The 22962-nt window shown below is 47.3% G+C and overlaps 1 protein-coding gene across 1 annotated transcript in view; it reads right to left on the bottom strand.

The window, feature by feature from the left end:
• Positions 1–2939: 2939 nt before the first annotated feature.
• The window catches only part of VSNL1 (visinin like 1), a 97462-nt gene continuing 77439 nt past the window's right edge, over positions 2940–22962 (bottom strand). The window contains exons 3-4 of the mRNA XM_060649093.3: positions 5719–5934; positions 2940–3918 (exon numbers count right to left, since the gene is read on the bottom strand). Coding sequence (XP_060505076.1) covers positions 3721–3918; positions 5719–5934 — 414 coding nt within the window. The 3' untranslated portion in view covers positions 2940–3720. The remainder of the gene's footprint in view (positions 3919–5718; positions 5935–22962) is intronic.

Genomic DNA, 22962 nt, shown 5'->3' with positions numbered 1-22962 from the left:
CACACCTGTTTAAGCATGTGTTTTACTTCTTGACATTATTTCCAACCGTGTGGAGAAAATTCTGCTCTTTAAGAAAGAAATTCAGAGACACCTGGGTGGCTCAGTCAGTAAGGCATCTGACTTCAGCTGAGGTCATGATCTCACAGTTTGTGGGTTTGAACCGTGTGTCGGGCTCTGTGCTGACAGCTCAGAGCCTGGAACCTGCTTCAGATTCTGTGTCTCCCTCTCTCTCTGCCCCTCCCCTGGTCACACTCTCTCTCTCAAAAATAAACATAAACATTAAAAATTTTTTTTTAAAAAAAAGAAAAGAAAGAAGTTCATATTATTCATCCAGAGACTGTTATCCCAAATGAGTGAATTATAGGAAATACGATTTCTTCAAACAAAAGGATTCCCTTGTAAAAAGCAAGACATGGAATCATATTCCCTTGACTCTGGATGGGTTTTTGACTTTCTTGTCACCAGTAAAATGCTGTCTGTGGAAGTGGTATTTCATGACCTGGGGTCAGGTCAGAAAAAACTATGAAACGTCCAGCCTCTTAGGACTACTTGAGCTGGAGCCTGAACCACCATGAAAGTCGCTGAGGCCACCGCGGTGTGAGAAAGCACAAACTGGCCCCAGATGTGGGGGGAGCCCTGAGATCATGGGAAGAGAACCCCCGGCTGCTCCAGACCCCTGTGTCAGCTCAAGCTGCCACAGGCCTGCAACTGCAGGAGAGACCCCGAGCCAGAATCCTCCACACCTCTCTCAAACTCTTGCCCCGCAGACCATGGAAATAGTAAAATGATTGCTTCTATCTCAAGCCACCAGGTGTTGGGGGTGAGGTGTTGTGGAACACCGGTGACTGAACCACTCCCATTACTCCCCACCCCCAATAACTACTCCGATGTGATATTTCCTTTTGTTTCAACATGACTTCAGTGTTCTTACCATGAGAATGTGTTGACGTTTATATATTACACCCTGCAAGAGATTTTATTTCTCTTTTCCCTGTTCGGCATGTTGCTGTGTGTGCATTGTTGCTTCTGGCCACTGTGTAGTATGCCTAGGATGCATCGATCACACTTTACCTACCTATTCCTCCAGCGATGAGCCGCCAGGTTGCCTGCAGTTCCCCCACACGCTGTCACAGACATCCTGGGACACGACCCCTTACGGCGCCCTGTAGGTCTGTGAGCACTTCTCCGGGCAATAAACCCAGAAGTGAGCATGCTGCCTCCCAGAGCGCCCGCGCACTTGCTCTAGCCAAGCTCAGCTGCACCCGTCTACACTACCGGTGCCGTGTTCACTTGCTGGCCCAGTCCCCACATTGTATTTACGATAAGAACGAGTCGGGCTGCTGGAGGGTTGGGTTTTTTTCTCTCTCCATAATTGCTCTGAACATCTCGGTGGCTCCCTTCCTTCAGGTCTTCCTCTACATGTCACCTAACCACTCAAACAAGTAGTTACTGCTACGTGCCGTCGCTGCCCATCCTTCTCAGCTCATGGTTCTTTTCTTCACTGTTCTTACAGGTGGACGTGTGTGTGTGTGTGTGTGTGTGTGTGGTGTTTGGGTATCATTTGTCTCCCCCCGTGAGAAGGGCGTTGGGTGCGTAGGATGCAGCCAATGAAGATTTGCTATGAATGCATAGCCAGAGTCTGACTTAACCGAGTACCATTCTAAGGAGCCTCCCCGGCTCCTCACCCCACCTCCCCGTCACTTAGTAGGGGGAGAGAATATCAGGGGGCACCGAGGCTCTCCCATCTCTCCCTGCCCCCACTTTGGACTCACCAAGCACAGGGGCGAAGGACATTCTATTAGCACTTGGGACGGTTCTATCAGTGTTTCAGGTACCATCGGCGTCCCGAGTGTTTGTGGTGAGGTGTGCTTGCTCACAGCTTCTTGTTGAATGGCTGCATGAAATCGTTAGGCCCTGGTCTCTGGTCTGACTTAATGATCCTAAGACAGACAAAGGAAGAGTACTTAGAGAAAAAAAAAAAAGGCACGGAATAAAAAGTGAATAATATATAGCACTGCCCTGTCTGATACTGTAACTATTAGCCACATGTGGCAAATAATTAAAATGAAAATTAAGTTCCTGAGTCACATTAGCCATATCGAAGTACTCAATGGTTACATGAAGCTGGTGCAGACGTACACATTTCCATCACCCCAGAGAGTTCTGTTGCACAGCCCTGAAGAAAAAAACAGCTCTAGATACTTTCTGAAAATCCCAACCTGCCTTTAGAGTTCTTGAGGGAATCTTTTCCACCTGCCTTCCTCCGGGCTAAAAGGGTCAGCATTTTGTTCTATCATTAAAAATAACAACCAGTATACTTTTGACTTGGAAAGATAGACGTATTCTTTCCTACGGGCTACTTTTGGAGGACACTTAGCTGGCTGCATGTGTCGTCCACATGGTTCTGAAGAAGGTGATGTGTCCTGGGGCACCTGGGTGGCTCAGTCAGTTAAGCGTCAGACTTTGGCTCAGGTCATGATCTCGCGGTTCGTAGGTTCGAGCCCCTCATGAGGCTCTGTGCTGACAGCTCGGAGCCTGGAGCCTGCTTCGGATTCTGTGTCTCCCTCTCTTTCTGCCCCTCCCCCGCTCATGCTCTGTGTCTCTCAAAAATAAATAAACATTAAAAAAATTAAAAAGAGAAGAGATGATGTGTCCTCAGCACCCAGTCATGTTGAGATGAAGCTTATTTTCACACAGTGAGCATTTGTTGAGAACAAACAAGCTTTATGTTTCATTTCAACTTTACATAGCATGTTTTTTGCCCTGCTTTTGAGGGCCAGGATGAAGAGTTGGAAAGTTGCTGTCATTTGGTGTCATTAATTCTCTGAATTCCGAAGTTGTGTGTTTAAGAGGGTCGATTTGGTAAGTTGTTGCTACCTGACCCTTGATGATTATGAACATCAAATTTAAAATTACGAAGTAAGAATTGAGGGAAAAAGTCAAATGTTATAAATTTATTTGGGACATCTGTTGCCACCTCTTTGGATGCCTTTGAAAATTCAAGCAGAAATCAATACACTTCCAGGTTTGTTTGGTTTTTTTTTACTTTCAATAAATAATATCTTTGTGTATATGTATATATAGATAGATATACTTAACGAGTCATTTAGCAGGATTTTTAAGTTTTATACTGCATTAATTCCAACATAGCTCTTTCCAGATTGATAGGATGCAAATGAGGTAAGAATTAAGGCAAACCTAAAAGGCATGCAAATGTAGCACATTTATCTCCACTGATAATACAAGATCTCGAGTATGGACCACACAGAGGAGCCAAGGCCCCTCCACATGTCTGTCGGTACTATTTTACAGGAGAATGGTGACACAGCTTATATTAAAGTTACATTACCGTGGGGGTCTCAGTGCTACTAACATGTAATCAAGGAGACACGAGCATTGGCAAAACATGAACAAGAAACCATAGAACTCTTTGCAGCACATTTCTGCCCAGGCTTTAGGGGAGGAGGGTTTTTATGAAATGATGTTACACGTATCACATCGTGGCAGGTTGTTTGTTTTATAATATATGCTTTTAAAATTCATTAGCAAATGACATTCTCATGCACACAAGTGTTTCAAACACAAGAAGCAAGTCCATTGATAGGTAGTCCAAGCAATATTTGTGTAAGTGTGTGTGTGTGTGTGTGTGTGTGTGTGTGTGTAGCTGCAGACTGAATGGAACATTGAGACTTTTGTGCAGTCCATAGCATTGACCTCAGCTCATTTCTGAATGTCGCACTGCAGAAGTAATACAATGGAAGGGTCGCTCTTTGCAGCTTCTTTGAATTCATCCAGTGTAATCTGGTCATCTTTGTTCTTATCCATCTTGCTGAAAATCTTGTCTACTCGCTGCTCAGGCGTGAGGCCGTCCTCATTCATTTTCATCATGATCACAGTGCCTACCATCTTATAGATAGCCTTGGGAAAACCAGAAACAGAGCGTAAAGTTCTCCTAGGACATGATAAAGAATTTAAATTTACTTCAAAGGACTCCTTAAATCGTTTTAAATAAGACAGAGATATAATCAGATATGTGTGTCTTGTCTGACTCCCAGGTTTCTGGCTGGAGGAAGTGAGTAGAAAGAGTGGCTCCGTGGTAAGCACAAGAATAATGGATGAGGAATCTTTATTCAGGAGGAGAGCGCTGAGCTCTGTTTTAAACATTCTGGGATTGAGGTGCAGGTGAGCACCAGCCCTTGAAGATTTAAGAAAACAGAAAATGTGGTCCCAACCAAGAAGGAATTTATAATCTACTAAGATAACTGAGCAAGGCAAGCCAGTAAAATTTAGTCCAGAAAGACGACACTTTAGGGAGATCTGTGGATCAAGGACTCTGTTCATAAGGACTTCCAACTGTCCAGTTCAATTAACTGTACACAATTATTTCTCAACGTGAGAATTTCCTAAATAGAAACAACTTTTTTAGGAAACTGCCTGAAAAAAATAAATGCCCTTCCACACAAAGACTTGCAGGTGGGGGCGCCTGGGTGGCTCAGTCAGTTGAGTGTCCAACTTCGGCTCCGGTCATGATCTCACAGTTTGTGAGTTCGAGCCCCACGTCGGGCTCTGTGCTGACAGCTTGGAGCCTGGAACCTGCTTCGGATTCTGTGTCTCCCTCTCTCTCTGCCCCTTCCCTGCTCATACTCTGTCTCTCTCAAAAATGAATAAATGTTAAAAAAAAAAAACTAAAAAAAAAAAAAGACTTGCAGGTGGATGTTCATAGCATTATTAATAATAGCCAAGTAGAAACGACACAAATGCTCAAACAATATGATGTATCTGTACAATTGAATACTATTTTAGTAATATAAAAGACTGAAATACTGATAAGTCTTACAACATAGATTAAACAAAAAAGGAAGTCATTCATAAAGGCTATAGATATTTATATTGTATGGTTATATTTATATGAAAGGCCAGAAACCCAAATCCACAGAGAAAAAGAAGAGTGGAGTTTTCTGAGTCTGGAATAGGAACAGGCAGGTGGCATGAGGGGTCTTACTGGGGGAATTAAAATGTTCTAAAATTAGATTATGGCGATGGAGGCTTACTTTGGTAAATTGTACAGTTATAATGGGTGAATTTATGGTTTGTAAATAATAACTCAAAGTTTTTAAAAATGTCAGTTAGAAAAAAAAAAAAAATGCCAGTTAGAGCCACGGGCAGCATCTTACATCCACCAGAGGGAAAGCTGGTTTGAGGAAGAAGGGGACATCCAGCAGAGCAGAGCTAAGCCAAGGGCATAACTGAATCTGGGCCCAGCGGCTTGGATCTGTGACTTTTCCCAGCGCTGCGCTGAGGCTGACGCAGGGGGACAGGGGTCGAGAGAATTGAAGGCCTGGCATGCAACCAGCAGGGCTCCTGGCAGGGAAGAAAAGCAGCTGCCACAGCCTACGCCCCAGGAAGCTTCCTCCGGGGGTCTCTGCCTTACTTGCCCGTCGGCCAGCCAGGGAGCCTAGCCGCCCACCATCCTGAAGTCCCGCTCCGGCCAAGTCCACCCCGAGTCCTCGCCCTGCCCTGCCCTCGTCCGGAAGGCCAGCCCCGGCCCGCGGGCCCGCCCCGCCTCCATAGGGTTCCCTTTGGAGGCCCCGGGTGCCCCGCCTCACGCGCCCTGCCCAGCCCCGCCCAGGTCCCCCGAAAGCCCGACCCCGCCCTCGCCCTCGCCCTCACCCCCCACCCGAAGGCCCCGGCCCCGCCCCTCGAGGGCCTCCGCCTCACCTCGATGATCTCCAGCATCTCCACCCGCGTGATCTTGCCGTCGCCGTCCAGGTCGTACATGTTGAAGGCCCAGTTCAGTTTCTGCTCGAAGCTGCCCCTCGAGGTGATGGACAGGGCGCAGATGAACTCTCGGAAGTCGATGGTGCCGTCCCCGTTCTTGTCAAAGGTTCGGAAGGCGTGCTGGGCAAACTTGGAGGCGTCTCCGTAAGGGAAGAACTGCAAGCAGAAGGCACAGGTTCAGGTGCCGGGAGGGCCCGAAACCTCAGGCCGGGGCGCGGCCCAGGAAAGCCTAGACCGCGGGCTGCACCGGGCGCTCTCGTGGGCTGTCGTGGGAGGGGGTGTGACCGGCGGGCCTCCTGCCTGGGCCAGCGCTCAAGGCCAAGGGCAGGCGTCCATCAGTGCGTCCTCACTCAGACGCCTGGCTGTTTCTTGTGGGTGAGGCTGGGGACATGCCTTTGTGGTGGCCAGGCCCTCAAGCCCGCAGCTAGCGTCCCTCATCCGTGGCTTCCCTGGCCGCCCTCCCACAAGTACGAGGACCGAGGCAGGTAGCAGACTCCTCTCCCCACACGGGGTGGTGCTCCATGAACTCCCCCTTTCTCCCTGTGGATGTCCAGGTTCACTGCCTCGTGGGGCCAGAGCAAGGTTGCCCAGACCTGGTTTTTCCTGCCCCCCTGCCCGGCTTCCTATCCACACTCCCTCGATGAGGCTCCAGGGTTTCACTTCTTTTTACAGGGACTTTTCTTTTGTAGAACAGACATTTAAAACCCATTAAAAATAGAACATGACTGGGTTTATTTTTGCAAGATATAAAGAGGTTTCTTTTCAGAGCCAACAGTTGGCAAGAGTGCCGTAGGGAGACAAAGAATGGACCCAGGAAGGAAAGGAAGGGCAGACCCCAGAGGAGGTAAGACCATGGGCAGTGAGGCAGGGGTGTCGGCCCCACTGATACGAGTCTAGGCCAGTCACAAACAGCAGGCAGTTCTGTCGCTTGACCCTCTGTCCCAGCAAAGCTGAAGGACATTCTCTAGGTGGAGGGTGGAAAACAAACCAACCCCAAATCAAATGCAAAAACAAACCATGTGCTGTTTTAAGGCAGAAAGGGTATATACATGTTTCTGGGTGAGCAAATCCAGCGAATACAAACATGAAAGCAGATTTCTGAGGATGTCACTGGTCTCCCTGCTCCTTCCTACGTTTTGCCACTTGTGACTGGAACAGTCTGGCCAGCCTCCATGCAGATGGCCTGCTTCGTGCCCACCTGGGGCTGTCTCCCTTTGGGAGTTTCTCACTATGCACCCTGCCCTTGGGTCTGCTGCCCGCAAATCCCAAAGGTGGAACATTTCCCTCCAGAAATAAAATAGGTCTTTCCATATAAGATGCAGAGCTGACTGGGGCTTGTATTTCAATAGCACTAACTTCCGGACACTGAGATCTGTTCTGCTTACTATTGTGTGCAAAAAATCACCCAAGGGGCACCTGTGTGGCTCAGTCGGTTAAGCACCTAACTCTCAATATCAGTTCAGGTCATGATCTCATAGTGTGTGAGATCAAGCCCTGCATCAGGCTCTGCGCTGACAGTGTGGAGCCTGCTTGGAATTCTCTCTCTCCTTTGCTGTCTGCTCCAACCCCACTTGCTCTCTCTCTCTCAAAATAAATAAACATTAAAAATTTTTTTTAAATCACCCCAAATCAGAGTGACTTAAAACAACAATTCTTTCATTAATCTCAGAAAATAAAGATTTGACAACCACTTCTTCTTTATTTTTTATTTTTTTTTAATGTTTATTTATTTTTTGAGACAGAGAGACAGAGCATGAACGGGGGAGGGTCAGAGAGAGAGGGAGACACAGAATCCGAAGCAGGCTCCAGGCTCCGCGCTGTCAGCACAGAGCCCGATGCGGGGCTCGAACTCATGGACCGTGAGATCATGACCTGAGCCGAAGTCGGACGCTCAACCGACTGAGCCACCCAGGTGCCCCAACCACTTCTTTTTTAAGCAACCAACTTATCTTTCTGAGGCTATGGAGGACAACTTTATCCTTTGCTCCCTCATTCCCTACACACATTATGTCTCCTATCCTTCGTTTTTCATGATCCATCAAAATCCACTGAGGCCTTTTTCTGGCCCAGCCCTGTCTTTGGTACTGGGAAAGCAGAGATCAGCACCTCACTGCCCCCAGGCTCTGGTATTTTGCAGTTAAGGGGGGAACTGAAAATGAAGGTCATGTTATCAGAAAAGGACTACAACGGAAGAAGGAACAAGACATTCCTAATGCTAACGAGCGCATGGTTACTTTCAAGAGGGGCGCCTGGGTGGCTCAGTTGAGCATCCAACTTTGGCTTAGATCATGATCTCGCAGTTCGTGGGTTCAAGCCCCCGCATTGGGCTCTCAACTGACAGCTCAGAGCCTCCTGGAGCCTGCTTCGGATTCTGTGTGTGTCTCTCTCTCTCTGCCCCTCCCCTGCTCACACTCTGTCTCTCTCTCTCAAAAATAAATAAAATGTTACATATATATAAAAAAAGACTGTGTGGTTGGTTTCAAGACGGAGAGTTAAGACAGAAAGGCTCCTGTCCTCTGTCGCGGGCTCAGCCTGTTTTCTCTCCACCCCCCAATGCCATCAGAGGCATCGTAGATACCTAAGGATGGGCTGCCAGGTGCTGACTTTTGAACTTGACCTTGACAATTTCTAAATAGGTAAGTTTAAGCCACATGTGCTCTGAACTGTTTGTTGACTTAATGATGCTTCTGACACCAAATGTGTGGGCTTTGTTTTGGTTTAGTTTGGTTTTTGGTTTTTCCCTACCAGCAGCCAATTCTCCAATTTTCTGGACATTAACCTCGTCCAGTTGAATTCAGTTCAATTCTGACACTAACCCCTGGGGAGTCAGTGCAGACCCCACAGGTGAGTCAGGGTTCAGTCCCACAAGACTGCGCCCACTTCAGATGCCAGTGGCATGTCCCCTGCTGCCACCTGTAGTTCTGATAGACCTGATGTAAACTCAGGGGGATCCCACAATGCCCTCCTTCAATAATTTGCTAGAACAACTCACAGACTTAAGGAAGGCACTTTATTTACTATTACCAGTTTATTTTAAAGGCCACAAGTCAGGAACACCCTGGGGGAAGAGATGTATAGGGCAAGGGGCGAAGGCACGAGGAGGGAGTGCAGAACCCTCTCCGGGCATGCCACCTGTCCAGCACCTCAGCGTGTTCACCAACTTCTCAGACCTGTAGTTTAAGGGTTTTCATGGAAGCCTCATTACATAGGCGCAGTTCATTCAATCACAGGTCAATGAAGATTCAGTTCCATCTCCAGCCCCTCTCCTTTCCCCAGAGGTAGGGTGAGGGCTGGACTACAAGTTTCAACCTTCTAATTATGCCTGGGTCTTTCTGGTGACCAGCTCCCATCCTGAAGCTGTCTAGGGGCCCCAGACAGCAGTCATGTTATTAGCATACAAAGGCACTGTTTTCACTCCAGAGATTCCAAGGGTCTTAGAAGAAGCTCTTGTGTCAGGAACTGGGAACGAAGACCAATTCTGTATTTCTTATTATATCACATGTGCCGTGTGCGTGAGTGTTCTTCACCCCTTTCTGCTCTTTGCTGATGTGTTTGCCTTGTGGTCAGGAGTCTTGGGCAGAGCTGGTACCTGTGAAATGGCCTAAGAGCAGAGCGGAGTGAGCAGATTCCCACTCTCCTTAGTGCTGTGCATCCACCAGGCTTTCTATATGCAGTGACTTGAGACCACTGCGTATTTTTCAACATCTGTGTGGGTTTCTGGAAGTGAAAGGCTTTAACTATCATTTCTTATAGCATACTTTAAAGTGAAGGGGTATCTGAGAGTTTTGTCTAAAAATAGCTGAGAACTTGAGGTCAGTATATTAAAAATTAATTTAGATCTGAAAATTGTTGAGGAAAAAATCAATTGGGCTATAAAAGTTACATGCGCCTTGCAGAAGGCCTATTTACTGACTTTTAGAGCCAATGCGTTCACTTCAGAAGAACTGAGCGTGTGCCCAGGACCCCTCACGTATCTGGACGGTTTGTTCTCTTTGGAAAATTCATCCTATCGTGTTCTGAGCTCTTTGAGTTTTTCTAATCAGGGGAATGCTCTTTCTTTTGATGAAATGATTCAACTCTGGATGTATCATCACAGGAAAAGCAAAGCCATACTCTTCAATCTCTTTGGGAAGAGATCAGGGTCTTGAACTCCTATTCACTTCTGGACTACGATAGTACCTGAGAAATGTAAGTATTTTTTGCATATTGTTGCTTGCAATGTGTTTTATTTTTTAAAGTCAATGTGTTTGCTTGACCGACTGTATTATATGGTGATGTGGAAATAATTTTCAGTGGCATGAATAATCTACAAGTCTCTTTATATAATAGATAAAAAAACTTTGAGGTTAAAAATTATATATAATGTATGAATATAATAATATTTATATAACATAGACATATATTTTATGTATCTAAATATATAAAATATACTAAATAAATATATTTCACTTGTATCTTAGTCCATTCAGGTGGCTATAATAAAATGTCACAGACTAGATGGCTTATAAACAGAAATTTATTTCCACAGTTCTGGAAGACAAAGTCCAATATCAGGGTCAGTCTCTGGTGAAGGCCCTCTTCTGGCTGCACACTGCCAACTTCTTGCTTTGTCCTCATGGGAGGAAAGACAAGGGAACTGTGTGGGGTCTTTTTTATAAGGGCACTAATCCCATTCATGAGGGCTCCACCCTCATGACCTAAGCTCCTTGCAAAGGCCCACCTCCTTATAGCATCACCTTGGGCATTAGGTTTCAACACATGAATTTGTGGAGGGACACAAATACTTAGTCCATAGCAATTTGTTAGCAAGAAGATGACTCTAGCTGTGAGAAATTTCACAAACTGTATTAGATGATTGAATATAACCAGTCTTTGATGAATTTTTAGTGTCTGTTTTATGTCTATATACATACACGCTTAGTTTTTCTACTTTTGATCACAAATTTTGTATCGAGTATATCTTGCATTTCCATTAAAAGAAGAAAACCATCTGGGAAGCAGCTGCAGATGGTCAGTTGATCCCCACTGACTGAATCAGATACCGGAGTCCTTCCGGTGACTTTGGGAATTGTGTGGTATGGCTCTTGGAGGCCAAACTGGTGAAGCCTGGCACCTCAGGTCAGCCTGCCCTCCTGAGGGTGCCTGAGAGAAGGTTTGTCTTTGGAGAGCAGGGTTTGGGGGTGGAGCAGGGCCTGCTTCAGCTGCTGGCCGCAGAGCCCTAGACTCCATCCTGAGGGTGGGAATTGCACTGTCAGCTCCAGTTTGGACAAGGTGTCTTTGGGGGTGGAGGTGATCAGGCCAGTCCCCCAGGCAGGTGGAAGATGATGGCTGGCCAGAATGGTTCACCGGACAGCGACAATTTCTTCAGGGACGCTGGAGCTCTCTTCCCCGGGTCCAGTGCTTCCCCTTGCCAGCCCACAGCCCTTTTGCTCTGACACTTAGGGGCTCCAAGCTTACTAGTGGGAGACTGGTAGAAGGTGGGGGGCAGAAAGGGCCCTCTGTCCCTGACTACTTCCGGCCCTGCTGGTGAGACTCTGACCTCAAGATCAGTCTGTACACTAAGCTGTCCCTGTCATAACACAGGGGCAGTCCTTTGCCCCAGTTGCGCTCTGAGAAAGCTCTAGAAGTTGCTGGCCTATGGTGGGACCAGGACCCAGCTACCACGTGTAGCATGATACCCACAGGAAAATGTCACCATTTCTGCTCTCTTCCTGCTGAATGACAAGGAGGAGGAGCATGTTTGTGTCCTATGGCATTCGTATTCCCCTGGACTGATTTCTGGAAGTTCCTGAGATAAGTCTTCTGGGCCACACATCCTCCTTTCCTGTTGACTTCCCCTCCCAGGATGCCTGGAAATGAGGGCTGCCATTGTACTGGCCACCAGATTGTGGGGAGCTGCTGCAAAGGAGAGCTGCACCCACTGTGTCTTCTTTCTTGGTGGGGGGGGGGAGCAGAAAGACCAGGACCCCTCCACTTGGACACCCAGCAGAGCCCAGACAGGTGGGCACTGTCTGATAGCAGGGGCTGTCTGTCTTCAGGGCTGGGTCACAGGGAAGCTCACAGGGCCCACTCTTCCACTGCAGAGGAGAGCAGGCCCAGAGAACACCTTCTCCTCATTCAGTGATTCCTCTTCAGGGAGGTCCTGATGGGTTAAGACTTCCTCTGCTTGTCTTCTCGTGCCACCTCTCTGGTGGACATTCCATTTGGAGGATTGAATATAGCTTATCCCCTTCTCTCCCTTCTACCTCCACCAGAGACCTGTCACCTCCCATCAGATTCTGGCCATAGTCCCCTAATTGCCACTGGTCTCCTCAAGGTCGAACACCCGAGCAGCACTGATCTTCCTACAGTGTGGCTCTGATTGTGTCATTTCTCTTCACAGAAACACCTAGGGCTTCCATATCTGACCCAATAGGTGCCTTCGATCCTGCGTGTCCTGCTTTGGGCTCTGCTCTCCAGAGGCTCGCATTTGCAGAGTTGAATTCTGAACTTGGAACCTTGCTGTTGGTGCGCTTCATGATTGCCCCAACCTGCAAGCACGTCTCTCTCATTCCTCTGTTTTCTGCCTCTGCACCCCGGCTGTGTTCCCAGGTGCCACCACACATGCCCCCTGCTTCCATATTTTATATGCCTTCCTCTGCATCCCATCTCATCCTGGCCAAATGGAGAAATCCCACCTTTTCTTTATGTCCTGCTCAAATGCCCTGCCTCTGTGGAAACTTCATGACTGGACTGAATCTCTCCCTCTGCTTGTGCTTCACTGATTTCTAGATGAGTTTTCCCAAACCCTCTGTCTTAGACCCTGGTCTGCACCTGCTGTGTCCCTCTTGGCGTGGGAGTCCCGGAAGGGCAGCCACCACATGTGTATTGTGGGCCTGTAGCGGTGCTTAGTGCCTCCTGAGAAGGGCCCATTCCAGCGAGCACAGACACTGCGGTCTCACACATCTTTGTACCTGCATTTATGTCACTCTTGCATCTGTGAAATGGGTGTGCTGAGTTAACTAAATGCTTTCACGCTCCTGTGAGGGCAGGCAGAGTTTCCTGCCACAACTGAACAGTAGTGAAAACCATGACATCACTAGTCAAATGTCAGTGCTCTGTTCCTAGAATTCCCTATCTCCCTTTGCTGCTCAATTTTTTCTCCAAAAAGCTGACCACCATACAACATATTTCAATTAATTATTTGATGTCTTTCTTTCTCCGTGAGAAATGTGAACTCCGTGAGGGCAGAGAGCTTTGGCTGCTTTGCTGTTTTGTTCCTTGCCTAATCTCTGCCTAGCAGTGCTCAATGACTTAGTGAATGAAAGAGTGAACCAATTTCTTTTTAAAAATTGATTTATTTTGAGAGACAGAGAAAGTGAGATAGGGGGAGGGGCAGAGAGAGAGGGAGAGAGAGTATCCCAAGCAGACTCTGCACTGGAGCGGGGCTCCAACTCACAAACTGACATCTTATCTGAGCCAAAATCAAGGTGCCAGAACTGATGCTGCCCTGCCTAATAACTGCACTGCAGGGTTGCAACTGGTGACACGTTCACTGTCTCCTGGGATCCTCAAGACAACCCAAAGGGATGATTTGGTTCTTTTTCACTTTTCCTCGGTAACAGAGAAGTGGGTTTTTAGGCAGAGGTTCAGCACTGTCATTCCTATTTATTAGGGGATTATTTATTTGATATCAGTTACTAAACTGTAAATCCCCAGAGTGCAAAGCCTGTTTGTTGTATCCATAGCACATACCATGGGTCTGCAGGTGACAGGTGCAAAATACAATCTCGTTGAATGACCAAGTGAAAGAAACACTTGTAGTGCCAACTAGAGGTGTTCAAGCACTGCTGCTGAAAACAGCCACCACTCATTGGACATTTATTAAAATCTAGCCAGCTCTGTCCTCTAGAACTTCTTGTGAGGATAACAATATTCAACAACTGCACTGCCCAAAATGATAACGACTAGCCATATGGGTCAACCACCGTGAGGTGCTGGGAATAAAATTTTAAAAAGACACTGGGGCACCTGGGTGGCTCAGTCAGTTGAGCATCTGACTTCGGCTCAGCTCATGATCTCACAGCTCTCTCACAGCTCGTGGGTTTGAGCCCTGCATCGGGCTCTGTGCTGACAGTTCAGAGCCTGGAGCCTGCTTCAGGTTCTGTGTCTCCTTCTCTGTGCCTCCCATGTTCATGCTCTCTCTCTCTCTTTTTCAAAAATAAATATTAAAACAAATTTTTTTTAAATGTAAAAAGACAGAGCATTGAGGGCATTGGGGGAAGAAACCTTTGAAATGTTACTAGTGTAACCAACAAACTGCATGTTTTAATATTATTTAACATACATATCAATTTAGGTAGCAATGTGTGGCAACTGGCTTCTGTATTGAGTAGCATGATCTATGCTCTGTCATAAGCTCTCACAATACCCTTGTCAAGCAGTAATCCTCAGCTCCACTTCATGGACAAGGAAACATGGGCTCAGAAAGGTCCAGCAAACCCCTAAGTTAATTCTCTTTCCACTGTGTCAGCCTACTGCAAGTTTATGCAAAGGAGCAGTAAGAAATGTACACATCTTCCCAGAATAAGAACATCCAAAACAGAAGGTAGAAAGGTCAGGGACAGATTGTCATCTATGTCAACATTTGTTGGAACGCTTTCATGATTATCATACAGCACTGGAATGAGCTCAGTTCTAATACTTCTCATGTGTGTTACTTCATTCGGTTCTTATAGCAAAACCTGCCATCATAAACTCTGTGTGGACCAGGAGACAAGCTTGAAAGTTGCAGGCATTTGTCCCAGGTTCCTAGCAGAATGTGACAGGTGGATCTGGTCATTTCTGCTACATCTTGCTGTTTCTCTTTGTCAAGCTGAGGAAATAAACCTAAATCCACATTTATGAAGCAACCGTATTTGTTGCATTATGTAATTCTTTGCTACCTTCCATGTATGGGCTTCAATCCCTGGCAGTGGGTATTTGTCGCCACCTTCTGACAGCATGTGTGTACTGCATGGAAATTACTAAAAGGATGCTGAGGGATATTTTTAGGACTCATTCTTTAACTCAGCATTTACTGAGCAGTTACTGTGTGTCAAGTATTGTGTTAGATACTGAATAAAATATTAAAAAAGACCTAGAGCATTAAGGATAATAGAGGAAATAGATACGAAGCAAACAACTACATAAATAAGTGTAAAATTACACTCTGATCCATCGCAAATGTATAGAGCCACAGCCACTAATGGGGATGGTCTTATGAGTTTGAAACTTAACCAAAAACTTACTGCATGGTCCTCTCCCTGCACCCTAATATGCAGGCTTCTGCCAGTTCATTGTTTCTTATTCATAGTTTAGGAATAGTCTCAGAGTCTGAAACTTTCCGGGATTTCACAAACCTGGATTATACCCAACTGTACTACACACCCTTCTTCTGAACCAACCAACGTGCAAAAGAAAATCCCAGGAAATCCTTGAGGACTGTCTTTCCTCAGAGAGACAGTAAGAAACTCTCCATCCGTTAATCAGCTTGCTCCAAAGCCACCAGAGGCTTTTCCCTGCAGATAGAGGGCCAAAGCCCTGCATTTCTTTTCAATATTCAGTTGTGAATATTAAAAGGTTTGTTTCTTTTAATAAGTGGTGAATGAGCCCCAGACACTTCGTGCTGGATATGCATGGTGTCATTTGCCTCTGCAACCCCAGGGCCCCTCCGAGTATGGCACAGAAGGCTCTTTGGTGGCTGTATTAAGAAATAGCCTCAGAACACTGGCTTCCAGTCCCTTGGGTAGTCTTTCCTCTGAACCCTCCACTCCAGTCCTTTGCACTCTTTTGCTGCCTGCACGTCTCATCCTTCCAGAAGCTGTGCTGAGTGCAGAGAAAGCACCACAACGTTTCCCATGAGAACCTCGCCCTCTCCCAGTGGACACTGGTGCCTGCCTCAATGTAACGGAGGATGCAGGTCTACTAGAGGCTCCCCTGCCCGACATTCAGGTTGAGGGAGGTTTTACAGCACAGCCGTGGCCCACTGTGACAGCTGATATGCTGTGTCAAGAGTGGTTGGCGGCAGAGCCGCTGGGGAGGACAGACTCTCCAGGGCTCTGCTCAGCTCCCGGCTGATGCTGATCAGTTCTCAGGCCTCAGAACAGATTTCTTCCCATTAGTCTGCCTGAAATAGAGCTCACGATGGGATCAAAGAGCACAAGAATATTCTTGGACGCTCCACCGCTCACGGTCTTGGAGAGGTCGGCCATTCAATCTCTCATAGGACACCATCCCTTTAAAAATGTCTCACTCAGGTCAATTCTGTTTTCCTTTGTTTGCAGCTGTCAGAAGCCTATGTTCTCTGGCTAATGTACCCACAAACACAATCCCCTCCCCAAGGGTGGAGTCTTCTTCACTTCCCCCACCCCCGAAATAGGGCTACTCTACCTCAGGTCATTTGCCCTCACCTCTGCTGGAATGAGCCAGAGGCTTCTAGCCTCCTGTGGATCCCTGGCTCAGTGCCCACCTCTCCAGGTCCTGCCAAGCGGCTACCTTTTCATGAGGGTCTATCAGGGATCAAAGCCCTAAGGCCTTTTTCATATGCTACCTCAGCTGTTCTTCACCAAGTTTAGGACTTGAGGGGCATTATTGTGGGTTAGGTCATACCACTAAGGGGAGGTGGGCTGGTCTAGGCACACGGGCTCTGTCTGAGGAATGCCGCCTGTCTGCATAGCTGCTGAATCTGCCCAGCCTTCAACTCCGAGCTACGATCCACCTCCTCACCAGGATCCAGAAAGGTTCTGCCTCTCTCTTCCCAGCCCTCCGCTTCTTAGTCCCCACACAGTGTTCCCCCTGCCTTGTGCTGTGCTCACCGGAGCCCTGCCTTCCTGTTGCGGTCCTCAGCAGGACTGGGCCAGGCCACAGCAGGCCTGTGGGAAGGAGGGCACCCACAAGGGACAAAAGCGGTAAACATGCTACCCCTCGCATAGGTTCCGCACTTACCCTTGCCTCCCCAGGCAGCAGAAGGGACCTGGTGGGATTTCTGAGGCCTACGCGGAGCTACTCACTCTCAGGGCAGGCAGATGGGGGCTATGGCCCCTGACCCTGGGGTGGGTGCTGCTGTGGAAAGAAGGAGATGTGCCAACCAAGCCCAAGGATTTCCGGGACCCTGGCTGAGGCCCAGCACCATCCTTTCCCCCCAGGGATGCAGGTGTGGGCTCCTCTAGGAAAGCAGGACCCACCACAGCTAATGAGAGGCAGAGGTGGGATGCAAACCCAGTTCTGTCTGACTGTGTGATGTTGGACACCTGTTAACCCATCTGAGACTCAGTCTCCTCATCCACCAAATGGGGAACAGTGATCAATTCCTATTGTGCAGGATTGTTGTAAGATTTACTGGAGATGACAGATGTGGAAGGTGCCTGAGGTCACAAGGAGCTGGGACCCTGGGTGTTGGAGGGTCCCTCCTCCCTTTTCCCCTCAAGGCTGCTGTGATATATCCCATACCCTGATGCACCCAGGTGAGCAGGTGGTTCATAGTGGGGTCTCAGTGCACACCCCCCAGACTGCTGGCCCAACTGGTGCCCTTAGGGTCAACTTGGTGTTTGGTGTTTAGGCTCCTCACATTCATGTAGCCTCACCCAGGACTAGGATCCTTGCCTCCTGGGCTGCCTCACCAGCCCACATTCTCTGCCTCCGGTTCAAATGCTCCCTCCCACCCACTCCCAGGGCTCTGTAGTCCCACCTGCCCACAGTTCTGGAGAGAACCTCTTACACCCACTTAGTCATGTCCACTTCCTGTACACACCAGTTGCATCTAATTGTTCCCACAAGAAGCAGCGGGATTATCCCCAGGCCTCTGGGCCTTTCCAGGTCTGGTCCTTGCTGCCTGTCCAATGTCTGCTCCACCGGGGCCTTGCTGGGTTCTCCAGCTGCCATCCTATTGTTTCTGTCATCTGAAATGCTCCTTTTTTGCCCTGGCCCAGTCAACACCTGTTTGTCCTCAGACCTGGATTCAGTCTTCATTTTCTCAGGAAAGACTTCTCTGAACCTAGGTCAGAATTCTCCATTAGGTACGTGCACATCGCTGAGATCCGTGGTAACCATCATCCCGTGTTCATGGGATTGTTTGATTAATAACTTTCTCCCCTAGTGGACTGTAAGCTAAATGGGGCAGGGAATGGCCTGGCTTTTCCCAACAGCTATAATCCCTGGTGCCTAGTATGGGGCCAGGCGCACAGAAGGTGTTCAGTAAGTATCTGTTGAATGACCTAGAGACTCAGCACAGCGGGGTCTTTTTCGAGCCTCCAGAGACGGCGGTAAATGCATACAATGACCAGTAAAAGAGCTGAAATATGTTCTGAAGATTGTTTTAAGGCAGCTATGCTAAAGAAGGCTCACCATTTGGCCTTAAAACATGTCACTGCCATTACTACTTTAGCTGATGATTCATGACAGTATGAATCATCCCCAGAGAAGTTCACGTACCTGGTCACGTGGATAGGAAGAGGAGAGAGACACTTCCCCTTAATTAGAAATGGGGAGTCCAAAAGCTGTTTTCTGCCAACGTGTTCATTCAACAGATACTCACAAAAGCCTAATTGGTGCCAGGCTCTATGCTGAGCTCTGTGTGGGCAGGAGGGAGGCTGAGGAGAGGCAACAAAGAATCAGAGTAAAATAGAAGAACCGGTCTCTGCCCCAGAGCAGAAAATGAAAGGTAGATGCAGCCCAGAGAGTGAGCTGCCTTCCACACATAGGCTCTCTGGGAGGAGGTTAAAACACACTCACCCCACGCCACCCCCAGATCCTGAGGTCACTTCTGAAAGCTGCCTCTTCACTTGTCCTCCGGGTGACAATATCCATTTTCTGCAGTCATGGCTCCTTCAGGGCTCCAGGCTTTATTACAAGGCAACCACTAATAACTCCTGGTTCCTGTATAACTCCATCTATTTGAGAAGAAAATTAGTCCTGAGCTAAATTTCTAGAGAAGGGGGCTTTGCCTCTTGGGTCAGCGGAAGCAATTTTTTTTTTTTTTTTTTTTTTTTTTTTTTTTTTTTTTTTTTTTTTTTTTTTTTTATTTATTTTTGGGACAGAGAGAGACAGAGCATGAACGGGGGAGGGGCAGAGAGAGAGGGAGACACAGAATCGGAAACAGGCTCCAGGCTCCGAGCCATCAGCCCAGAGCCTGATGCGGGGCTCGAACTCACGGACCGCGAGATCGTGACCTGGCTGAAGTCGGACGCTCAACCGACTGCGCCACCCAGGCGCCCCGGAAGCAATTTTTACCTATGTCCTAGACCAGGTTCTTCTGTTTGCATTTTGACCCTGTTACACTGTCCCAAGAAGGTCAAGAACTCCCAGAGAAGTTCTGTTACTTTTTTATAGAGAAAAACACTCAGGCAGCAGAAATCCAGATTCCTCACTAATCTTCAGATCTCCTTTGTTTTAGAATTATCGCTAAGAGAAAAGCCCAAATAACTTCTACTTTAAGAGAAATGTTATGGGGCGCCTGGGTGGCTCAGTCGGTTAAGAGTCCGACTTCGGCTCAGGTCATGATCTCGCGGTCCGTGAGTTCGAGCCCCGCGTCGGGCTCTGTGCTGACAGCTCAGAGCCTGAAGCCTGCTTCCGATTCTGTGTCTCCCTCTCTCTCTGACCCTCCCCCGTTCATGCTCTGTCTCTCTGTCTCAAAAATAAATAAACATTAAAAAAAAAATAAGAGAAATGTTATGCTTTGCCCTTTCTTATATCAAATTACGATCTGATATACTGTAGGTGCTTTATAAATGCTTAAGATGGATAAAGGAAGCAACCTGTTGCAGAGGAAAGGATGCTGGGTTGAGTGACAAGGTGTCTGGGTGTGACTAAAGCTAAGCCATTCTGTCTCTTAAGACTTCCATTTTCCTTTAAATAATATAAAATGAGGCAATAAATCAGATAAGCCTCAAAATTCCTTTTAGCTATACTATTTATTTTTCTGATTCTGGAAGTAAAATCTCAAAAAAAAAAAAAAAGAAAATAATGAATTTGGCAAACAAATGGTACTTCCATGATTTTTCACTTGTTGTTAACCAAAGCACCTGTCCTATCATTCCCTTGTATTTGTATGTCTTAATTACAGGATCAAACTTTGAAGGGTGAATATATCCACATCTATACCTGCATTGGTAGCAATATCTATGTATTTGTATCTCTACCTCAATAACTCTGCTCCTGTATCTATAGATATCTATATCTCCATACCTAGATCATACCTCTATCTGTATAACATCTCTCCTTATCTCTATCTATCTCTATCTCCTTCTCTATATATTTATTTCTATTTCTACCCCTTTGTCATATCTCCACCTCTATTTCTGTTGAAAGTTTCACAGAGCCTGATGGATACTCACTGGTTACTCAGACTTTAAAAAATCAAATGAACTCTCTCTACTTCAGTCTAATATCCCATTCACATTACAAATTGGATCAATGACATCTTGATTTGGGGCAAGGGGGTTCCTCTAGTACTTCTCTTGCTGATTAATCTTGAGCCACCAACATAAATCAGTCCACTGTTAGCATTTATTACAAAATAGGAGATCACCAATAGTAAATTACACTCTGGAAACTGCCATGGATTTCCATCTAAAGGCAATCTGTCAGATTAGAGAGAAGATTGTTTTATCAATTTAAAAAGGAGCTCATCTTTGAAACTAGAGAAGGGGTGAGGATCTTTGAAGGTGTTTGAGAGAAGGCTGGTTGCCATGGGGAAAACTGAAAGGGACCCCTCACTCGGTATTCTCTTCGATTACTCCGACTGAAGTGGGTACAGCAGATTTTCCAACTGGTTCTGAAACTGGTTATTTGTTTCATCTCCCCTACTCCTAGAATAAAGTGATCTGCTCAAGATCGATTCCCATTTTACCCTACATTCAACTCACTTCACAAGGTCATAGTGACAGTGACAAGAATGTTCAGCCTGACTGCATCCCAATTAGAACCCTACTGGCATGCCATAGGCCACCAGTCTGCAGCCCTGGAGAGAGAGCTGTCTACAATACAGTGGGTGACAGCAACAGTAGCCCGAGCAAGGGGAGCTCTGTCTTCAGAAGCTGAAGTTTGTAAGAAATGAATATATACAGGGCCACTGCCTCAGAGGATGTACCCTTCATTTCCTGGAAAGGAGGAATCTTCCCACCTACTCTAAGATGGTCCCCCAAATTTATTACTGTCCCCCATTACTGACATATCTATAGCTGCTACCCCATCATTTCAGTCCCATGTACTCCCATCACTGCCACCTGAGGGATAGGAAAAGGTCTGGCTGCAAAAAGACACACAAAGGAGATACATCCTGCAGAGAAGGGAAGGTGCCATGTGGGGGTGTGAGCTTTGTGCTCAGAGGGGTCTGGAATTGAATACCAGTTCTGCAGTTTACTACATGTGGGACCTTGGGCAAATGGTTTTAAATCTTTTTCAAAGCCTTAGTTTATTCATATGAAAAATGAGCTGGAGGTGGGGGAGTATTGGCTGCTGGGCTGGAATCTAACAGGAAGGACACTGGAAATGAGTCAGGATGCCTAGGACTGGGCAGTTCTATTAAAGAGGTGCCGTGAACCTGGGCTCTCTTTCTCTGGATGGGCCCAGTTACGATGGTCTCGGATTAAGATGATGTGTGTAATAACTCCCGCACATAGTACTTGGCCCACCGTAGGCACTCAGCAAATGAAAGATGCTGTGATAGTATTATTTTGGGTTTTGCCAAGGCTGTGCCCTATATGCACCGAGAGTATGAAGACTGAGGAACACTATAAACATACATATAAAGGAAATGATTTCCTTTTATTTTTTTATGGAAAAAATATATTGATCAATTAGTCAATAATCACCTAGTGTGTGCACCCACCGTGTGCCAGGCGCTGGGTTTGGTGTTGAAAAGGATGCAAAAAAGTGGAAACTGTACCTCGGGAGCTCAGCCTGGTTAGGGCAGCAGACATGGAAGCACACCCAGAGTTCATCAGCAGTGCCCGGCAGCCAAGGAAGCACACAGCCAGTGAGGGGGTGGGGTTGTTGGCCCTGCCTTGCAGAAGGTGCAAGATGCATCCTGCGGTCTCTAGGTCGTCCTTTTATTACCTCAAGCCCATACAAAACCAGCATCAACCAGAGTCCAAATTTGCTCAAAACCAGTAATCCAGCTGAGGCAAAGAATTTTGTAACATGAGAACTACTGCTCCCTTCCAGGGCAGCAGGGCAGGGCACCCCAGAATCCCCCCCAGCCCCTTGGCAGAATGAAAAGCCCAGACTTTTCAGCGGATCCTTGCCGAACACTGCCAGCTCTCTAAGGTCCAACTTTGCTAAGCCCTAGAGGCCTGACTCCAGGAGGGAGTCCTGTGTACCTCAACCTCCTAGAGGCTGCAACCTGGCTGAGGGACACATGAAGGTTCATTTAGAAACACCAAGAGATGCGCCAAGAGCCAGAACTCATGGGCACACACAGCAGGAACATAAAACCCACAAAGGGATGGCCAAGCCCAGGCACCTGACCCCACCATTTCTTATCATCCCTGCAGAGCCTCAGAACAAGGGGTGAGCCAGCCTTTGACTCAGTTTCCTGGGAGGATCCCTCCTCTGCTGTCTCTCCGCCCAAACGCCTGCTCCTGATTTTCCTCTCCCAGGGGCGTCCCCCCCGGCAAATGTGATCTGATTCTGGGTTCCGTGGTCTAGAAGGACTGCTTTAGAGATTAGATTTTCGGGCGCAGGGGAAGTCTCTGGAGGGCTTGCCAGTAGAATCCTCCCACCCTAATAAGGACAAAGGACAGGGACCACAGCAGTGGGCAACCTGGGCTCCCGTGCCAGACCTGGAGCTACTCTTCTTTCTGCTCATGTCCTCCAGGGCATGAGCCTGGTGCAGACAACAGAGTCCAAGTTCCCACTGTGCCTCTTATTGGCTGACTGACTTTAGGAGAGGGATGTGGCCATCTGGGCCTGTATCCTCCTGTGTAGAATGAGGGAGTTGGCTGTCTGTGAGCCCTGAGCCTTCTATCAACTCCTATGATTCTAAATCTGCCCACTGTCAGCATTATACTTGACAAAATATGCTGATTTAATTAAAATTTTATAGCAGTTACTAAGTGCCAGGCATGGTTTAAGCACACTGTCAGTATTTAACAATGTAATCCTCTAACAACCCTCTGCGTAGGTACTATTGCTGGCCCCATTACATAGATGGGTAAACAGTAGCAC

Source organism: Panthera onca, chromosome A3 (genome assembly GCF_046562875.1).
Source record: "Panthera onca isolate mPanOnc1 chromosome A3, mPanOnc1 haplotype 2, whole genome shotgun sequence".
Lineage (NCBI taxonomy): Eukaryota > Metazoa > Chordata > Mammalia > Carnivora > Felidae > Panthera > Panthera onca.
This window is presented reverse-complemented; position numbering and strand designations above follow the sequence as displayed.